This window comes from Triturus cristatus, chromosome 4_2 (assembly GCF_964204655.1).
Source record: "Triturus cristatus chromosome 4_2, aTriCri1.1, whole genome shotgun sequence".
NCBI classification, from domain to species: Eukaryota; Metazoa; Chordata; class Amphibia; order Caudata; family Salamandridae; genus Triturus; species Triturus cristatus.
Window position 1 is genome coordinate 738,491,499 of NC_140586.1, and position 18,160 is coordinate 738,509,658.

At 48.5% G+C, this 18,160-nt stretch overlaps 1 protein-coding gene across 2 annotated transcripts in view; it reads left to right on the forward strand.

Moving 5' to 3' along the window:
• The window catches only part of EPS15 (epidermal growth factor receptor pathway substrate 15), an 819,466-nt gene that overhangs the window by 283,858 nt on the left and 517,448 nt on the right, over positions 1 to 18,160 (forward strand). For both annotated transcript variants that reach the window (XM_085602646.1, XM_085602647.1), the window contains exons 5-6: positions 2,117 to 2,212; positions 3,309 to 3,374. In XM_085602646.1, the coding sequence (XP_085458772.1) occupies positions 2,117 to 2,212; positions 3,309 to 3,374 (162 nt within the window). The remainder of the gene's footprint in view (positions 1 to 2,116; positions 2,213 to 3,308; positions 3,375 to 18,160) is intronic.

An 18,160-nucleotide genomic window follows, 5' to 3' on the forward strand; every position in this document is an offset into this window, starting at 1 on the left:
GTTTTTAGGACCATCGATTAATGATATGTAAACAAACACACTACTGACACATATTACAAATGACAACACCATAGTTTACTTGAAAGAAAAATAAAAGACATATATATTAGAAAGTCCTATATCTTCTGAGCTAATACAGAAAAGAATAAAATACAGACTGTGACATACATAATTGTGCCTCGGAAATAACATAACTCGTGCTTTCTCTATTTAGGGGACCACATTTATCATTGGCATGCTAGTTTGGGTTCAGAACCAAGTGATCAATGCTGCCCTACTTATGGACAGCAATGGTGACCTTTGCTCATAGTCCTACCTGACCAATCTGTCAACTATTGAAACCTTATTAGCATCCCCTCAAAACAAATGGGCTGTGATGGCATTACCCTGCAATGGTTTGAGTCAAAGCAGTAGAATAGATCCCAGATTAGTTACTCCAGACCCCCCCCCCCCCCAATCCCTGTCTCCTGTGGTGTCTCCCAGTTATCCACTACCTTGGCTATCAGACTGTCCCTGCCACACCTCAATGTAGAACTGTTACCTTTGTTACTGTACACATCACACATAACACTATGTCCGCACTCACTCGACACCCCTTCTTCTGCAGTACTCCTTGTATAAATAAAAAATAAACCCTGCTTAGTTTTGTAGATAGGTTTGTTGGCTGTTGGACCAAGGATATAAACATTCCCACCCATTGTGTAACCTAGTGTACTGCTTAGAGGAATACTGCTTATAAGGAAAATATCACCAGATGAATAATTTCTCAAAGCAAGTGTTATCAGCTGCTCCCTCCTGGGCCACTCCGATGCTTTGCCACACGTCCCTCATTGCCCCCTCACCAGTCGCGGCCGGCATGGCTTGAGGGTGGGGTGCGTGAGGAGGGGGTTTGTGGGGTAGGTCATGCGGGGGTTGGGGGGGGTTTATTTAAAAATGTAAAAAAATATAATTAAACATACCACTCCGATGGCCGGGTCCAGCGTTATCTGGCTCCTGCTCTCCTGCCCCGATAGGAACAGGAAGCAGGCAGCCAGGCTCCCTCCTCTAAGCCAATCACACCGCTGGGAGCAGCATTGTGATTGGTCGGGACGGCGCACAGCCAGGAGCTTATGTGGAGGCCATGTTCTCCGTGTAGGCTGCATTGCAGCCTGCATGGAGAACTATAGTGTGTGCATGACTGGTTTGGGCGGCCCCATAGCACTGACCAAACCGTCTTTGCATGCTCGGGGCAGGAGTGGGCACACCACTCCTCCACTGCCCAGCCCTGCTGGCAGAGTAGCAACGCCCACCCGCCTGCCCGCAACCAAACATAAAATGGTAATAACTGCCAGTTATTACCATTTTATGTTTCTGCTTCTCGCACTACTCCGCCCTAGTGGAGGAGCCACCGTGCAAACTGAATAAACCTACTTATTGCTCAGAAAGTAACTGAAAAGGGAGCTTTGGAAATGTGGCTGCAACTGAGCTCCTACATTAAGGACGTCACAATTAAAGAACATCAGACTGGTGGTGCCTAATAGAGCAGACTCTCATAACATATCAAAGTGAACCTTTCCTCAAACTATAGCTAACTGAAGTACTTGCAAGACGACACAGCACTCTACAAGGCTGCCAGATAAACAGAGAACTTTGCACCTGAATTCTACAGTAAAATCCCTTCTTAGTTGATTGGTAAATCTGCTGGTAAAGTACATAGATTTGGGAGCATTATTCTTAAGGGTACATCCTGAGGACCGACATCCAGGTGGAGGGGCGGCCGAGAGTGAAGTGGCCCTGTACCCTTCTTCAGGGTGTTATTGCTGTTCTAAGAAAGCAATGGTGGCTGCTTTTGACAGTCGTTATCCAGTCTGGATTTATTTTTTTTATTCTATTGGTCACTGCCCTCCGTTCGGTTATTCATCCTGCTTGAAAGTGAGTCTGAGGTGTGCAGGTTCCCAGTACCATTTGATTTGTTCCAAATGTTCTGCCAGGACACATTATTTCACGGTATATCGCTCTAATCAATCCACCCCTTTCTAAAACTGGTGTTCAGTCTAGCAACCTTTACTGGTGGAATGTGTTCCCTGCTTGAATGAAGGGCCTTTATCTAATTCTTTTTCCTCTGCTTCTTCCCTAGGAGTTTTATGTTGCATTGCGGCTCGTGGCCTGTGCCCAGAATGGACATGATGTTTCCCTCAGCAGTCTTAACCTGGTTGTACCCCCTCCCAGATTTGTAAGAAAACATACTTTTTTGCTTTACACTTTCTTAGATTAAATAAATGCCTGGGTGGTCACTGATATTATTTGGCATGCTTTCTGTGTTACGTTTTGTAGCACACAATATAAAAAAAAGTTGCAATCATATGCATGTTCCATACTGGTGCCTTCTACACTCTGTTGCGTTTTCTCTTCACTTTTCCTCTTTGCCGCCTTGTCGTCAAGAAGCAAGGCTCTCTATTTCATTCCTTTTCTGCGCATCGAAGCACTGTCGTTAGGCCTCATGTTCTAAGCTTTATCTAAGCTTCAGAAAGAGGGCACCCTCCCATCCCACAGCGATTGCTTGCAAACTCTGGCCATGGTGGTCCCACCGCTTCCTGAGCACACTGAAGTGCACACTGCCCAGGAAGAAACTCTTGGACACTCACACCAGCTTTAGTCTGACACTAACACAAGGACCTATGTATAGGTTCTGGTAAAAGGTTTTATACAGTTCACCACCTCATAACTTGTAGATCCAATAGTGCCCACCCTCCGTTGTCTGTGGATACACAGGATTGATAATCTGGACGTTGGCCTTTTCCTTGCAAAGCCAAAGCGCACCTGAGAAGTTCCTCAGAATTAAATGAAGGTGATTGAGTGGACCTTCCTGTTTCTTGACACAGATCCCACCCATTTGTAGTCAAACAGGTACACTCGCCCTCACTGGTGTATAAAAACGAATAATCTGCCATTGTTACGTGTTTATTTTTCTTAATTGAGGTAGACCTGCCCACAGCATGCATTTAAGCACAGATCAGGGAGAGACATACCTGGCAATACGTGCTTGCATGTAGAACAAAGAAGGTGTTTCATAGTAATGGTGTAATACGTCACTTACATATTGTAAAAGAAAATACAATCTGAAAGCAACTGTTGTCCTGTCGGATGCCAAATCAGGCTAAACAGAACATGTTAACTTTTGAATTTTTTCTTTCTTTGAGCCTGAGTGGAATTTATAGTTACTTCATTGCATTCTAGATGAGAGTAAATTTTGTTGTCTTTTTGATCTTTATTTTTTATTGTGGATCGCTCAGATTTTAAAAGTAGCTATTTGGGGTCTTCTATTGTAGCACGATACTGGAAGTCCGTTGCTTGTAGGCGCTGCAGCACCAGCTGACATCCCATGGGCTGTTCAGGTAATTTTGCTTCACCATTGTTGTTGTTGAATTGAGATGTGTTTTTGCTTGTTATGCTTTATGCCATTTATCCACATGTTTTCTTTTTTCCTATGGGAATCTTTCCTCATCGCCTAGTGATGAGATTTCATTCTTCTAATTGGGAGACATTACTTTGCGCCTACCAGTAATTGTGTCCATCGTCATTGCTGTTTCCCTAACAGTGAATAGTGTACTGCAGCATAACTATGTCAAAATGTATATTATGTTTATTTGTAAAGCACACTATCAACCGCAAGTGTATCCAGGCGCTTAGCTGGTGCGTCTCCCATCCCTGCCAATGGTTGGTTGGGTAATCAGCTTATTGTGGAATTTAGTAAGAGCGGGAGCCTCTGATGTGGGGTAGGGCGCCGTTAGTCTTTAGGAGCGATGCAAGAGAAAGCCTGTCTTCCTGATTTGGTTCTGTTTATCCATGGGATATGCGCGAGTAGGAGTCCAGCGAAGCATAGGTGTCTGGATGGCTGGTGGACGCAGATGCAACTGTTCAGGAAGATTGGGTCCAAGTTGTTTAGTGTCCTGATGGTGTATGTGAAGAGTGTTAAATGAGTGTGCTTAATTGTCTGAAGCTAGTGGAGCTCCCTTAGGTGTGATGCGAGTACTGGCTAGTGACTAGTGTGTGAGGGACAGTTTTGTAAGTGGTGCTTGGGATCTATTTGAAGATCTTCCTCAAAATCTTCAGGGTGTGGAAGCATGATGCAGTGACTGCGTTGACGTGTGTGCTCATGCGCAGTTTGCTGTTGGTGATTATTTAGAGGTTCCTGGTGTGGATCCAAGTTCGGCCCACCACCAGTTGGAGTCCCAAGGTCAGGTGTTCTTGCCGAAGATCACTGCTTCAGTCGCGTCAGTGTTGAGCTTGAGGCAGTTGGCATTTATTAATTTAGCGATTTCGTTCATGCATGTGGTGGACTTGTTTCTTGTTTTCGGGATCTGGTCCGATAAGGAAAGTATGAGTTGTGTTTCTTTTGTATTGGAAAGGATGTTGATGTCATGTGCTCGGATGATGTTTTCCAGATGGCCCATGTATGCGTTGGAGAGGGTGTGGCTTAACAATAAACATTGAGGCGCTGTGCAGATGAGTATGCAAGATCCTGAGGAGTAGTGTGCCAGGCTAACAGCTTGTGTTCTATTTGTTAAGAGGGAGTAGATTCAGCAGAGGGCGGTTCCTTGGTTGCCAATCTCGTGCAAACACCTGATTAGGATGGGGTTTGAGACGATGTTAATGCAAACAACTTGCTTTGTACTCAGAGCGTCAGTTCCAGAACTCATCAATTCAAAACATCAGAGCAGATAGTGTGTTAAATATACAGACCCATCTTAGTTATAGTGAGCTCCATTTTTCTTTCTTTGAGGTAAGGGGTTATGTCTTAAAACCTTCATTCCAAATATCCATATTAAGCAGTCCTAGATGGGGATTGGATATGAAGAGATCAGCTCTATATGTCAATCTTCCACTTGCCTTGCTACACAAAGAGGTCCTTCTCTCTCTCTGCTGAAACGACTAGAGAGATAGGCCAATTCCTGGAAATTGTCATTTTGCAGCTGTTGGAAATTACTACTTACAGGGACCTGTTCTGCCCCTGATGTCTCTAATTATCGACCCCACATACAAATCACCTATTTAGAAAGTATGTGCGCAAATACTCCATCCTTAAGAAGTTTGAGGTGTTTTCTTCTGCTATGCAAGTGAAATTTCCCCTTCGTAGGAAACATTTGCTTTGGCATTCTCAATCATTAAATAACAATACATTTCAAAACTTGAGAATGCTTTTTGCGAATACTTGTATATTGGCTCCACTTAAGGAGGCCAAGAGAGTGTTGATCATGAATTAAAGATGCCGAAGCAGTATATTTTGTAATTGATTGCTAGTTTGCAGGATCACTGCAAGGTCAATTATAATAGTGGTCCATCAACGCAAAATCCCACATACTACCTCCTCTTCTCCACTTGACTGCAATAATTAACCAGAGTGAGCTTCATTCAAGGCCAAATAAAACTTGAATTCTTCCTCTACCACTGTCCCTTCACCAGGTAGTTCAGTCTTCGACTGAGTTCTCTGAAATAACCTTCATTTGTAACTAAAATCCCTTACATGTACTGCTACTTCTATTACATTTCTAAAAAGGCTCTTTTAGGGCCTTCGCTCATTTTTTATCATTTCTTCAATACTTCTCTGCACTGAATAGGGACACTCAAGCAGCTATTAACACAACAAATGGCAGTTACATTCTTACCTATTTGCCACCTATGACATGCCTTCAACCCTAGTTAAAATATTAAATAGTGCTTGAATGATAGCTACAAGCCCTCACTGAGCGCTACAACCTATTGAGATCTTTTCAGTCTTTATCTTTGATGTAGCACTGAAATGATTATACTCCAGGCGGTGGGTAAGCTACATCAGTCATGTGTTGGCAGAGGCATTTGTTTGCTTCAGCTGCTGGATCTTTCATCTGCTCTTAGCATGGTGGACCATGAGACAGGCCTTCTGTTTTGTCATCTTGTATGGCAGCGGAAAGGTCCTGAAGAAGTTTGCATCTTCCTTTCCATGATAAACTCATGGTCTCACTTAGGCAGAAGTGCTAAGATGGTAGTCCGGGAATGCTCAACTCTTCCCTTTTAGGCAATTTAAACACTTTTTCCTCCTTGATCTTTCAGGACAGTGTTCTAGTTTCTCATGTTATCCAATATCAATGGCAGGAATTCCATGTTCATTGGTTTACCCAAAAGTGCATGCTTTCTCTCTGGTCTATGCTGCACTTTTCTTCTGGTCTTAAAATGAGCCTGGGAAGTTCTAGCACATCAGTCCTGTACTCTGACCTTTGAATTAGTTGTAGGTTATGGATTACTATTAGATTATGTTGGACTTTCAGGAAGCGCATGTAGGATTCAAAGGAATTTTCTAATCCAGCTCCGTATTTATCAAATAAGAAGTTCCTGTACTTTGAATCAGGACTTTTCAGTCATCGCCCAGGTTGTGGAAAATTTTCACTGAGAATTGCTCCTTCCTTGCATCATTTCAAAAAGATCAGAGGACTTTGTTTCAGGAACAGTTTCTAAATGAATGTTAAGACTATACATCTTTCACTTGTGTGTTCTAAATCTGGTATTTAAGTTGAGTACAATCACTTGTTTCTCTTTTTTGATGTCTTTACTTTTTATATTGCACTGTTTTTACATAACGAAACGACACTACAGCTCTCGAGATTGAATATAGGAAGATTTGGGGGAGCAGTGTCCACCACTTCTACAGCCACTCTTCTTGCCTAGAATGTCAGGTTTATGGATATATTTGGAAAGCTATTCTAGAAAGAATTTGTCTTGGTCCTCTACTTAAGCAATCTACTCTAACAAGCCTCTCTGGAAATGGTATACTTGTGGGGCAATCAGATGAAGAACGCCATGGCCAAAAGGCAGACAACGTGCTGCCTGCTGTTAATAAACCACATTTTGCCCTGTGATCTCTCAGACATGGTGATCTTCGTCATGGATGTAAGGACACATGCATGGTTAGAAGATTCGACCAATGCGCTGAGATGTATGAAGTAGATTTCTACCAATTACTTGAAATGTACAAACACATTGCAAGATGGAGCCAGTGAATCGAAAGACTCAGCAGTATTACGGTTCATGCCTTCGGTTAGGTGCTCTCTTCTCAGTACTTGCATGCCTTTTAGTCTAGTAGCAAGGGCAAAATCTATAGCAACATAACCTACAAATTCTTTACCTGTCCTATTTGGACGTCCACCTGCTTCACTGAGGAAACAATGGGGTACAATGCAGTTCAGAGTAATAGTCACGATTATCTAGCGTTCAAAACATAATTTCCTTTTTTTGTCAGTGAGACGCCCGAAATTCGCTGAGTATGTGTAGACATGGGTCCTTTTCCTCACTGTGCTATAGGAATAATGTCTCACTTCACTTTACTTATGAGGCTACACATGGACAAAACTAGGTCGGTGTTGCTCGTTTACGTTCAGAGGAGATGTGGCCTGGCCATCTAGGCTGCATTGTTGTTACTGGAGCGGGATGAAGTGTGCCCTCTGTCTTCAGTAGCACAATGCGCGAACAAACAGACCCGAAAGTGGCCCAGAAATAAATACCCGTGGTTGGGATCAATTCAAGCATTCTACTAATTACTTTTTTGTGTATGCCTGTACTTGATGCACACGGTGCCATGAAAATCACTAGCAAGTTTACTGAGGCCCATCAAGACTGGAATAGGTTTGTGGTTGCGTCACTAAAAAACACTGGGGTACATTAAGGTTAGCACAAAATGCTGTTCGCCTGTTCTCTGGTCTCCAGGAAGGAGACTGTCGACAGATCAGCCTACTCCTTATTAGCTACAGGTGGAACCATAATTAAGTTCTGATGCCTGCGTTTCATCTGAAAAGGCTTAATTAGATATGAACCATCTTTCTTAGCAATGAAAGTGCTTCCCTACAAGACGGCTTAGTCGCACAGGGAGTGCAATGCCTGGTGTTCCATTTCTGTAATTTCACAAGCTGAAAGAAAGCCAAAGTCTATAACCTGTAATATAATTTTTTTAGGGTTACCCAGCAACGAGTTCATCCCCCTAGAAAGCTGAACATATCGAGCCTAGCCTAGCCAGGAGGGTTTAATGTGCTGAACAGACATTGAGATGGTCCAACTTGGAAGTTTACTGTTCCTTTTTCCCACATGCAGGACAAGTCATCCCTTGTGCTGATTATAAACGTTGTGGGTATTCCTATAGCATGGTTATGCCGCATATGGAGCATCCCCGTCAACTCCTATTTCAACATTCTTTATTATTCACATTAATTTTGTTTGCAGTAAAGCATAGCACATCTGGCTAAAACTAAATAAACGGCTCGGTTCACCCGGGTATGCCTCGCTGGAGGGACACTCTAGCAATCCTGTGTGTGGTAGCAGCAGGAGATGTTGAGTTAGTGTTAGGAGGCTGCATCCCCAGAACTCTGCCTTTGAACTAAATGCTGCTTTCAGGGATTAGTTTAAGCACAAAACCGTGAGCATCGCACCCAGGGCCCATGTTAATTCACAAGAAATATTTCGGGCGTTCCCTCATCTGGTTTTCTCTAAACATGCCAGAATCGGCTTCTTGCTCAAGGATTGGTAATGGAAACAGGCTAATTGGAATGAGTCTAGGAGACCATTACAGATGCGAGTTTATGATGGTTTCTGTTTCCACCCGTCTGCTTTACAAAGAAGCACAAAACAACAAGCATTTACAATGCAATGGTCTCGGCAATATTATAGGTAGAGCTATTGGTATTGCTCATTATTCTTTTAACATTTTTGTATCCCTAAATAAATGGCAGTCATTTCTATTGGCATTAGCTTTTTTTTTTGCATATGTGATACCTATTGCATTAGCAGAGAGAGAGTGAGGTATTGAGATAGAGAGAGAGAGAGAGAGTGAGGTATTGAAATAGAGAGTGAGGTAGTGAGAGAGAGTAAGGTAGTGAGGGAGAGGGATGTTGTGAGGTAGTGATATATAAGCATAGAGTGATGTTGTGATGTAGTGAGATAGAGAGAGAGGTAGTGAAAGAGAGTGAAAGTGAGTTATTGAGATAGAAAGAGTGAGATAGTGAGATAGAGAGTGATTGAGGTAGTGAGTGACAGAGAGTGAAGTTGTGAGCTAGAGAGTGAGGCGGTGATGTTTTGAGAGAGAGAAGTTGTGAGGTAGTGAGATAGAGTGGAGTAGTGAGGTAGAGAGAGTTATGGAAAACACAAATTATCTAAGGTGAAGATAAATATAAACGGGACCTGCAGCGAGGACTTAGATGGCCATAAGGATTTTTAACGTAGTTGTTGACGACTTAATCAGTATTGTAGAGCACGTCATCTGAGTTCACGTATCTGCATGTATAGCGCCAAAGAACATTCTTGAAGTGTTCGCAGAGAACAGCGCTTCTTCGTTCAAGACCTCTTCAGTTTAAAGTTATTTATGTGGCAGCCGGGAACAGAGGGCCACAGTTCCACAAGCTCTCAACGAAAAGCGCGCACAAGACACAAACGACTTCAAGATAACAAATACAATACATTGTGCGGGATTACCATAGCTCCTATGACCAGAGACTGCAACTCCTAAGCGCTGTACAGACAGAGCAATAAAGTGTCATGCTCAGTGAATGATAGAAATGCCACAACCTCAAAAGGTATAAATAAAAACTATACCCAACTGAAACCTACTGTGCGTATACTTGTGAACGCCCGATGTAAGGAGATAGAGAGGGGATAGTAAGAAAGATAAGTAATGGGCTTGTACCCTGTTTTAACGAGAGTGATTGCCCTGAACTGTCTCTAAGTGTAGCATGGACTCTGCTTTAAACTGCATTATTCATCACTGGAAAGTAAACACAGGGCCTTCTATAAAGGTTGTCATATAAAGATGTGATAATGTTATGTATTTCAGATGTGGTGATCTATACCTTGATGTAAAGTCCAATGCATGAGGACATCTCGATGGTGAATAGTTCACGCATAAAATAGAGGTGGATGTAGTAATAATTTGTGGTAAGGTCGGGTCAATATTGAAGGATACTGCAATAGAAAAGAAACTGCTTAATGTTTGAGAGATGGCTACATGATGGGTCTATAACGAGTAATGGAACAGACGTCACCATTTGTTCTAAAGGATGTAAGAAAAAGATTAAAGGCCCCTAATACTTAGATCGTATATTTTTATTTATGTCTGTGTAGATAAAATCGACATACAGGTGTCTGTTGATAAAAAGAAGGAGCCAGAAAATTGGTTTTCTTAGAGATCTGCACTACTGGGCACAAAAATGCACTGTATTCTTTACTCATCTTCCTGCCATCACACACCTTGGCTAATGACCCAAGACAACAGCACCAATCGGCTTGCTTACATAGAACACTAACATGCTTCCTATGCAGGCCAAACTTGAATTTAACAGTCTCACAACAGAGAAATAGTCTGTAGTGTAGCGGGGTACCCGTTTACAGAATTACTTCAGCACCTCGCCAGGAGTTGGAAAGGTTATATAAAGCGACTACAACTCAATAAATGAACCTAAAAAAGGTGCTAGAAAGTCATTACACCGTATACTAGAAGGCAGCTTTGGCAAAGCCACAGTCTAGAATGCTACTTGGCCCTTGCTGAGACTTTAGGTCTGAAGCATAACTGATTACGATACAAACAGCAGCATGTAAAATGGGGTTACACGTGAGAAATGGCGCCATTTATAAATATGAAAAATGGTTGCATCCTTTGTTAGCTCACAACTGTTGAGTCTTGAATACGTAAATGAAGTGGACTGTTCAGTATTAGAAGTATGAGCCTGTCAGAGCTATGGTGGCAGAGGTAGGTAGAGGCTGTGCAAGTTTGCCCCACCTAAATGTAAAATAGGAAACGGAGGGTGGGGTGTAATCCGTCAGCATGACATTGCCTAGATGGACAGCATCCTTATAACTCACGAAGGTGGATTCCAGTTGCCACCGATGGTTGCAGGGGAGGGAGGTCTTCATCAGTCCTCAGAGTATAGCAACTACTACCGCTGGGTGCAAATGAAGACAGTAGTCACTGGATACAGGGCAGATTAAAAGAGGTGGGGATTTGAAGTCATTGAAGGAAACAGGCCATGGGTGCAATGGGGGAATGACAGCAGCAGCCTCTGGGTACCGGTTGTGATTCTAGGGAAAAGCTCCTTAGAGCAGGTTGAGTGGGTATTGAAGGCAGCAACCCTAGGTGCAAAAAAAAAAAAAATGGGGCAGGGGAATTGAATGCCGTGACCCTGGTGCAGAAAAAGGGGAGTGGGGCAACATTGGGGGAGGAGAATTTAAGGCAGCTACCCTGGAAGCGAGGGATGGGCGTTGATGGCAGTAGTCTCTGGTTGCAGGGGAGTGGGTGAACTGAAGGCTTCAGCTCGTGGGCGCAGGGCGGGTACTGAAAGAAGCAACTGGGGGGGGGGGGATGAAAGGCAGCAGCCCCAGGGTGCAGGTGTAAGAGGAAAACAGCAGCCCCTGAGCGTAGGTGGGAGGAAGTAGTAAGACAGCAACTTCCTTTGTGCAAGGGGGAGGAAGAAGAAAGGCAGTAACCATCTTGGTGCAAGGGAGAGGAAGAAGAAAGGCAGTAACCACCTTGGTTGCAAGGGAAAGGAAAAAGAAAGGCAGTAACCACCTTGGTTGCAAGGGAAAGGAAAAAGAAAGGCAGTAACCACCTTGGTTGCAAGGGAAAGGAAAAAGAAAGGCAGTAACCACCTTGGTTGCAAGGGAAAGGAAAAAGAAAGGCAGTAACCACCTTGGTTGCAAGGGAAAGGAAAAAGAAAGGCAGCAGCCGCATTGGTGCAAGGAGGCGTGTGGAAGGCAGTCCCCCCTAGGTGCAAGGGTATAGCTGGAAAGCAGCCGCTCCTTGACATACAAGGGGGGTATTCAAACCAGCTGTCACTGAACGCAAAGAGAGAGGCGAAACAAGGTCGCAGTCGGTGGGCGCAAGGGAGGAAGGTATAATGGGGGTGTGGAAGGCAGCAGCCTCCTGTGTCATGACTGGAGGATGGAAGGCAGAAATCTCTGGGTGCAGGAGAGAGGCTGAAAGACTGCAGCCCTAAGGAAGCATGAGGGGGGGGGGGACGTCCAACCTAGACCGACCGACCCTCCCCTCCCCCCTTCCCTGGGACGCAGACAGGGAGAGAAAGCAGCAGAACCCTGGGAGCAGAGAGAGTACAGCAACCGTGTGTTTAGTACAGCGGGCAGGTTCATGAGACAGTGGTAGGAACAGGTAGGACCCTAGATGGTGGGATGTTTGGTAGAGCAGAGAAAGATTTATCAGGATGAATAAGTCTTTTATTTATTCTCATTTTCCCTTCGTGGTGCCTTTTCTTATGGCCTCGTGACACTGACAGTAAAGATGCATCTTACAGTGAACTAACTGCCATGAGGAGGCGGCGTGCCCCGTCTGTGGTGGGCACGAGGGTCGTACCTTGCACACACCTCCTTACCTGCGGAAATCGAAGCCCATGGCGCCCCCTCTCTCTTGCCGGGTCTACTCCGCCTCTACCCGGATTCCCCTCTTCAAGCCTGCCGGCTACACACAGACTGCCGGATGTGACATCACGTAGAGACGCTCGGCTGCCAGCCATTGGCCGGCAGTGATGCGGCCAGGGTGATAACTTCCGGCACTGATTTAAAGAGACTGCGGGAGGTCCACGTGGGAGCAGCCCATAAGGTACTGACAGAAATGGGCGTGTCTATGAACAGGGGAGTTGAGGACTTTTCGAAAACATGTTTACCTCTGTACAATTACACTCGGAGTTTACATTTAAACAACGTTGACCCTCGAGTGCATTGGTCGAAAAATAAACGATCGCTTTTATTTTAGATCTCTAATTACCACATTTTCACACACGAGTATTCATCGAGTCCTGCTTTTATATTTCCATTGCCTTCTGATACTTTTTTTTGTTGTAAATTATTTTTATTGTGTAAAAAAAAAAAACAAAGCAAAGCAAAACCAGGTCACACAATACAAGACTGTTCATTCGAAGCATCTGGGGTGTCGCAGCACCGGCAACTTACAGCTACAGCAGCAAGACTCGCCTGGTATGTCTTAGGGCGGACAGCAGCCTAGGTCACGTCCCCAGTCTCCAGGCCAGACAAACGGGTCTGCGGAGGCTCAACTATATCCCCTCGGTAAGTGTTCCAGAGCGACCACACCTCTCCCCACTTTCTGGGGCATCCTCGTGCCGTATACACCGCCTTCTCCTGTAGCATACACCAGTCCATGTCGTTTTGCCAGTCCACCAGTTTCGGCAGGGTCGATGCCCCCCACAGACGGGCTAAATTTCTTTTTGCGACCATTTGCCCAAGTGTGACCCAGAGTCTGCCCCGCTGGGTCAAGTCCGTGGGTTCCCAGATGTTAAGCAGACATCTCTTGGCCTCTGTGCGAATATCAGTCCCCCATACTTCCCCCATGCAGGACACCACACGCCTCCAGTACCGCTGCACCCCTGGGCAGTCCCACAGAATATGGAAGAAGGAGCCCCTCTCTCCACACCCCCGCCGGCACAGTCCCTCCCCCCCCTCCCCCTCCCCATCGCCTGTAGTCTGGTGCACGAGATATATACCCTGTGTAATATTTTAAGTTGCACCAGTCGGAGCCTTGCCGATATCGCTACTTCCCTAGGAGACGCCAGAGCGGTGATCCACTCCTCATCATCAATCTCCAGTCCATCCGCCACCCACTTCTCTTTTAGGGAGTCGAGAGGATCTGGGGGGTTGTTGATCAATTTTTTATACGTGAGCGATATGGCGTGCTCCGGCATGTGCCCATCCAGCAACCTGTCCTCAAGCGGGGAGGCCTGCGGGGTCGAGTCCCCGGGGGAATATTAGCTTGGAGAGAATGATGGACCTGTAGGTATCTAAAATATTCCGTACGCGCCATATTGTAAGTGTCCTGGAGATAGGCAAAGGGTCTGACCCCCTCTGGCCCCCAGAGGTCCCCCACCCTGGAGATCCCGATAAGATCCCAGCCACGGAACCCCTTCGTGTGCCGCAGGCCACCCAATCTCTCCGATGCCCACAGGGGTGTGGCCAGGGTCAGCGTGTTAGACCAGCCCAGCGCCCGGTGCGCGGCGTGCCATATTTGCACCGAGTGCTTCGTCGGCCCCGTGTGGTGGAGTCCGCCCGGTCTGGAGTACAGCGCAACTTCGTAGTTCCCCCCCGGGAGCAACCATCTATCCATCCCGTACCCCGGGTCATTCCCGTCGCAGTACGTCCCCTGATTTATCGGCGAGAGGTGTGCGGCCCAGTAGTACTTACGGATATCCGGGAGGGCTATCCCCCCGTCATACCCCCCCAGCGTGAGTTTCCGGAACGCTATTCTGGGTGTGCCCGACCACAGGAGGGTCCGCTGCGCCGCCTCCACCGCCGCAAAGTATGAGGCAGGCACCAGGTCCGGATGATTTTGGAGAGCATACAGCAATCTAGGGAGTGCCATCATTTTAAAGAGGGCCGCACGACCCAGCAGCGACAACGGCAGCCGCTGCTACGAGGTGGAGTCACGCTGGAGCCGTTGCAGCGGTGGCAGGAGATTCTTCTCGAACCGGAGAGTCTTGTCCAGCGTGACAAACACTCCAAGGTATTTAAAGCCCTCCTCCGCCACAGCGAGCGGACAGCTGTCAGGAAGCCTGGGAGTATTGCCATGTAGAACATAGAGGACGGATTTAGCCCAATTGATGCAGAACCCGGAGTTTTTCCCAAAACTGACAAAGATGTCCATCGCCGCAAGGATAGATCTCCGTGGGTGGGAGAGATAGAGGAGGATATCGTCGGCATAGAGCGATATTCTGTCTTCCCAGCCGTCCACCCATCGCAACCCTGTGAGGCAGTTGTCCTGCCGGATCCATGCCGCCAGCGGCTCAAGAGAAAGCGCGAATAGGAGAGGGGAGAGCGGGCATCCCTGTCTGGTGCCCCTTTCCAGACCAAACACCTCAGACACCCTACCGTTAACCACTACCTGGGCCAGCGGCTCTGAATACAGAAAGCGAACCCACACCATGAAATGCGGACCGAAGCCCAGTTTTCGGAGTACTGCCATCATGTATGGCCATTCGAGTGTGTCGAATGCCATGGTGGCGTCAAGGGACACCACCACCGCATCTTCCCGAATCGTGTGGCACCTACCCATCACTCCGTGCAGGCGGCGGAGGTTTAGCGCCGTGTTACGGTGGGGCATAAAGCCGGATTGGTCCGGATGGACCAGCTTAGGGAGGACTGAGTGGAGCCTGTTTGCAAGTGTCTTAGCAAGTATCTTCGGCTCTGCGTTCAGCAGGGAGATCGGCCTGTACGACGAGCAGGCATCTCGTGGCTTCCCTTCTTTAGGTATAGCCACTATGGTAGCCAGGCGTTGATCCCGCGGCAATAGCCCCACCGCAGCGCTCTCCTCGAACATCCGGAGGAGATGTATGCCGAGAACGTCCGGTTTCAACTTGTAGAGTTCGATAGGCAGACCATTGGGGCCTAACGCCTTCCCCGGGTGAAGGTCCACAATCGCACGCTCCAATTCGGCCGCGGCGAGGGGGGCCTCCAGGACATCCCGGTCGGCCTCCGATAGACAGGGCATGCGAATATCCGCCAGCAAGGCGTCGGAGTCCTCCTCTGGGCGGTCTGACCCTCTGCTGTACACCCGCCGGAAGTGCTCTGCGAATTCCGCTACAATCTCTTTAGGCTCCGTCACCGTATCACCCGACACCGTCCTGACCTCCGGCACCACCGCCGTGGCCCGCTGCTTTTTGTCCAGCCATGCGATAAGTTTGCCTGCCTTGTCTCCCTGGTCATGTATCCTGCCCACCTTATGCTGAATGGCAGTCTGGGCAGCGAGCGTGACCAGCTCCCTATACTCTGCGGTTTTTAGTCGCATCCGATGTTGCACCCCCGGCTCCGTCTCCACACAGGCTGCCTCTTCAAGTGCTCTTAGGTCCGCCTCCACCAAGGCGACCTGCGCCTCACGGTCCTTGCGGCAGCCAGCGATGGCCGAAAGGGCCTCCCCCCGCAACACCACCTTGAAAGCCTCCCACAGGGTGACCACGGAGCTCGTCGACCCAGTGTTGAGCTCGAAGTAACGCTCGATGGAGTCAGTCAGCTTTTTCCGCATGTCCTCACTCTTGAGACGCCAAGCGGGTATGGGGAACGTGCAACCCTCCCGGCCGCCCCCTATCGCAACCTGAATGTACACTGGCGAGTGATCCGAAATCCCACGCGCCAGGTGGGAGGCCTCTCGGATGGTGATGTCCGGCTGCATGGAGGTCAAGACTTAGTCCAGGCGGGGGAAAGAGCGATGCGGGCCAGAGTGAAAGGTGAAGTGCCTACTCGCAGGGTGCATCAGCCGCCAGGCATCGGTGAGCCCGAAGGCTTCAAGGAAGTCCGCCAACCACCTCTGTCTCGAAGGCGTGTCCCTGGGCGGATGCCTATCCAGGGTCCCGGAGGCCACAGCATTAAAGTCACCCCCGACGAACAGCTGTCCGTCAGGGAGGGAGAGTAGGAGTTTACCCAAGTCCACGTATGCCTGTGTCTGCAAGCCGGGGGGAATATATGTAGAGATTAAGTTAATCCGGCGACCCGCCCATCTCCCCGACAGGCCCGCTAAGCGGCCAAGTGGATCCGTCTCAGTGCGGTCTATGTGTAGGGGCAGTGAGCGGCGAACCAGGATCCCCACTCCCCTAGAACCTGAGGTGAAACCGGAGTGGACCGCCAGGGCATAACCCCATCTATTGAGGGCCTGGCATGTGTTCCCCATCAAATGTGTTTCCTGCAGGAACACAACATCCGGGAGGTGGCGTTTGATGAACTGCATAACAATAGTACGTTTCAGCCCATCCCCCCAGCCCGTTCACATTCCAGCTGAGGATCTTGAGGCTATCCCCCCCCCCACCACCAGCCATAGTCCCTGCTATAGAACCCCGTCCGCCCCTGAGCACCGGCGCTGCCCGCCACCCCTTGTCGACCATCAGTGTGTGACCTTAACAACCCTCCAACTCCCCCCCCCCCCCCCCCCCAACAGCCCACAGCTATGCATATCACAACTAGGGCCCACTCAAATGGACCAACAATCGCAACATCTCGACTACAATCGCTGTAACAGCCCCCCAAACAATCCCCCCCACCCTGCCCCCTGCTCCGCAGGTTTTAAACTACCCACTGCCCCAATTAGCAGAGCGCCTGTCGCCCAGCCCAACCCGGAGAGAGTAGACGCCCTCCCCGGAAAAACTCAGTTAGGGAGAACTAGGCCAGCTCCAACTCCAGCCGCCGCCGCCACTGTGCCACCCAAACTGTTACACCATCCAGTGTGCAAGGCAATCAAGGGACCTCCTCAATGTCGTCGGGGGGGGGGGGGAGGGGGGGGGGGAAGAGCACCCTCACCCTCCCCACCGCCCCACCACTGTCATTGGGACCCCAGAGCAGACCAAATACTTTACTGTTCGTTGCGGCCTGACGCCGTGGGCGGAATGTTCAGCGCTTCGCCGTGTCCGGGGGAGAGTCCCATCGGGGGCTATTCGATCTGGACCGCCACGACCCCTGGCTCTGCTCCGCTCTCCCCACTCCGTTGTTCACCGAGTCGGGGGATTCCTCCGCCCCCCGCAGCGGTTGTTCACGTTCGCGCCTGCTACGATCCTCTGTCTGCGCCGTGTCGAGCCACTCTTGGACCGCCGCTGATGAGGTGAAGAAGTGCGACCTGCCCTCCGCGATGATTTTAAGTTTAGCGGGGAAGAACATCATGTACTTAAGACCCCGGTCCCTGAGCGCCGCCTTGACGCCCAAGAACGAGCGCCGCTCCTGCTGTACCCGGAGCATGAAGTCCGGGAAGAATCTGATGGTGGCCCCTTCGCGCTGAAGATCCCCTATCGCCGGGCCTCCTGAAGGATGGCATCCCTATCCCGATAGTTTAGGATCTTGGCGATAATTGTCCTAGGCGGGGCCCCCGGTCTGGGCTTGGGGATCGGGGCCCGGTGAGCGCGCTCAACTGTGAAAAGCTTCGAGAGCCTCACGGCCTTCAGGTGTTGGAGTATGAGGTCCTCGAGAAAGAGCTCCACGCTGCCCCCTTCCATTCCCTCCGGCACACCTACGACGCGGATGTTGCTGTGACGCGCCCTTCCTTCTTGGTCCTGGAGCCGCAGGGCCAGTTGACGGTGCTGGGAGACAAGCTCGTTGATGCGGCCCTCAAGCCGCTTCTCCGAGGCCTGCAGGGCCTGAATGTCTGTCTCGTTGGCCTTTGACCTCTCCGTGGTCT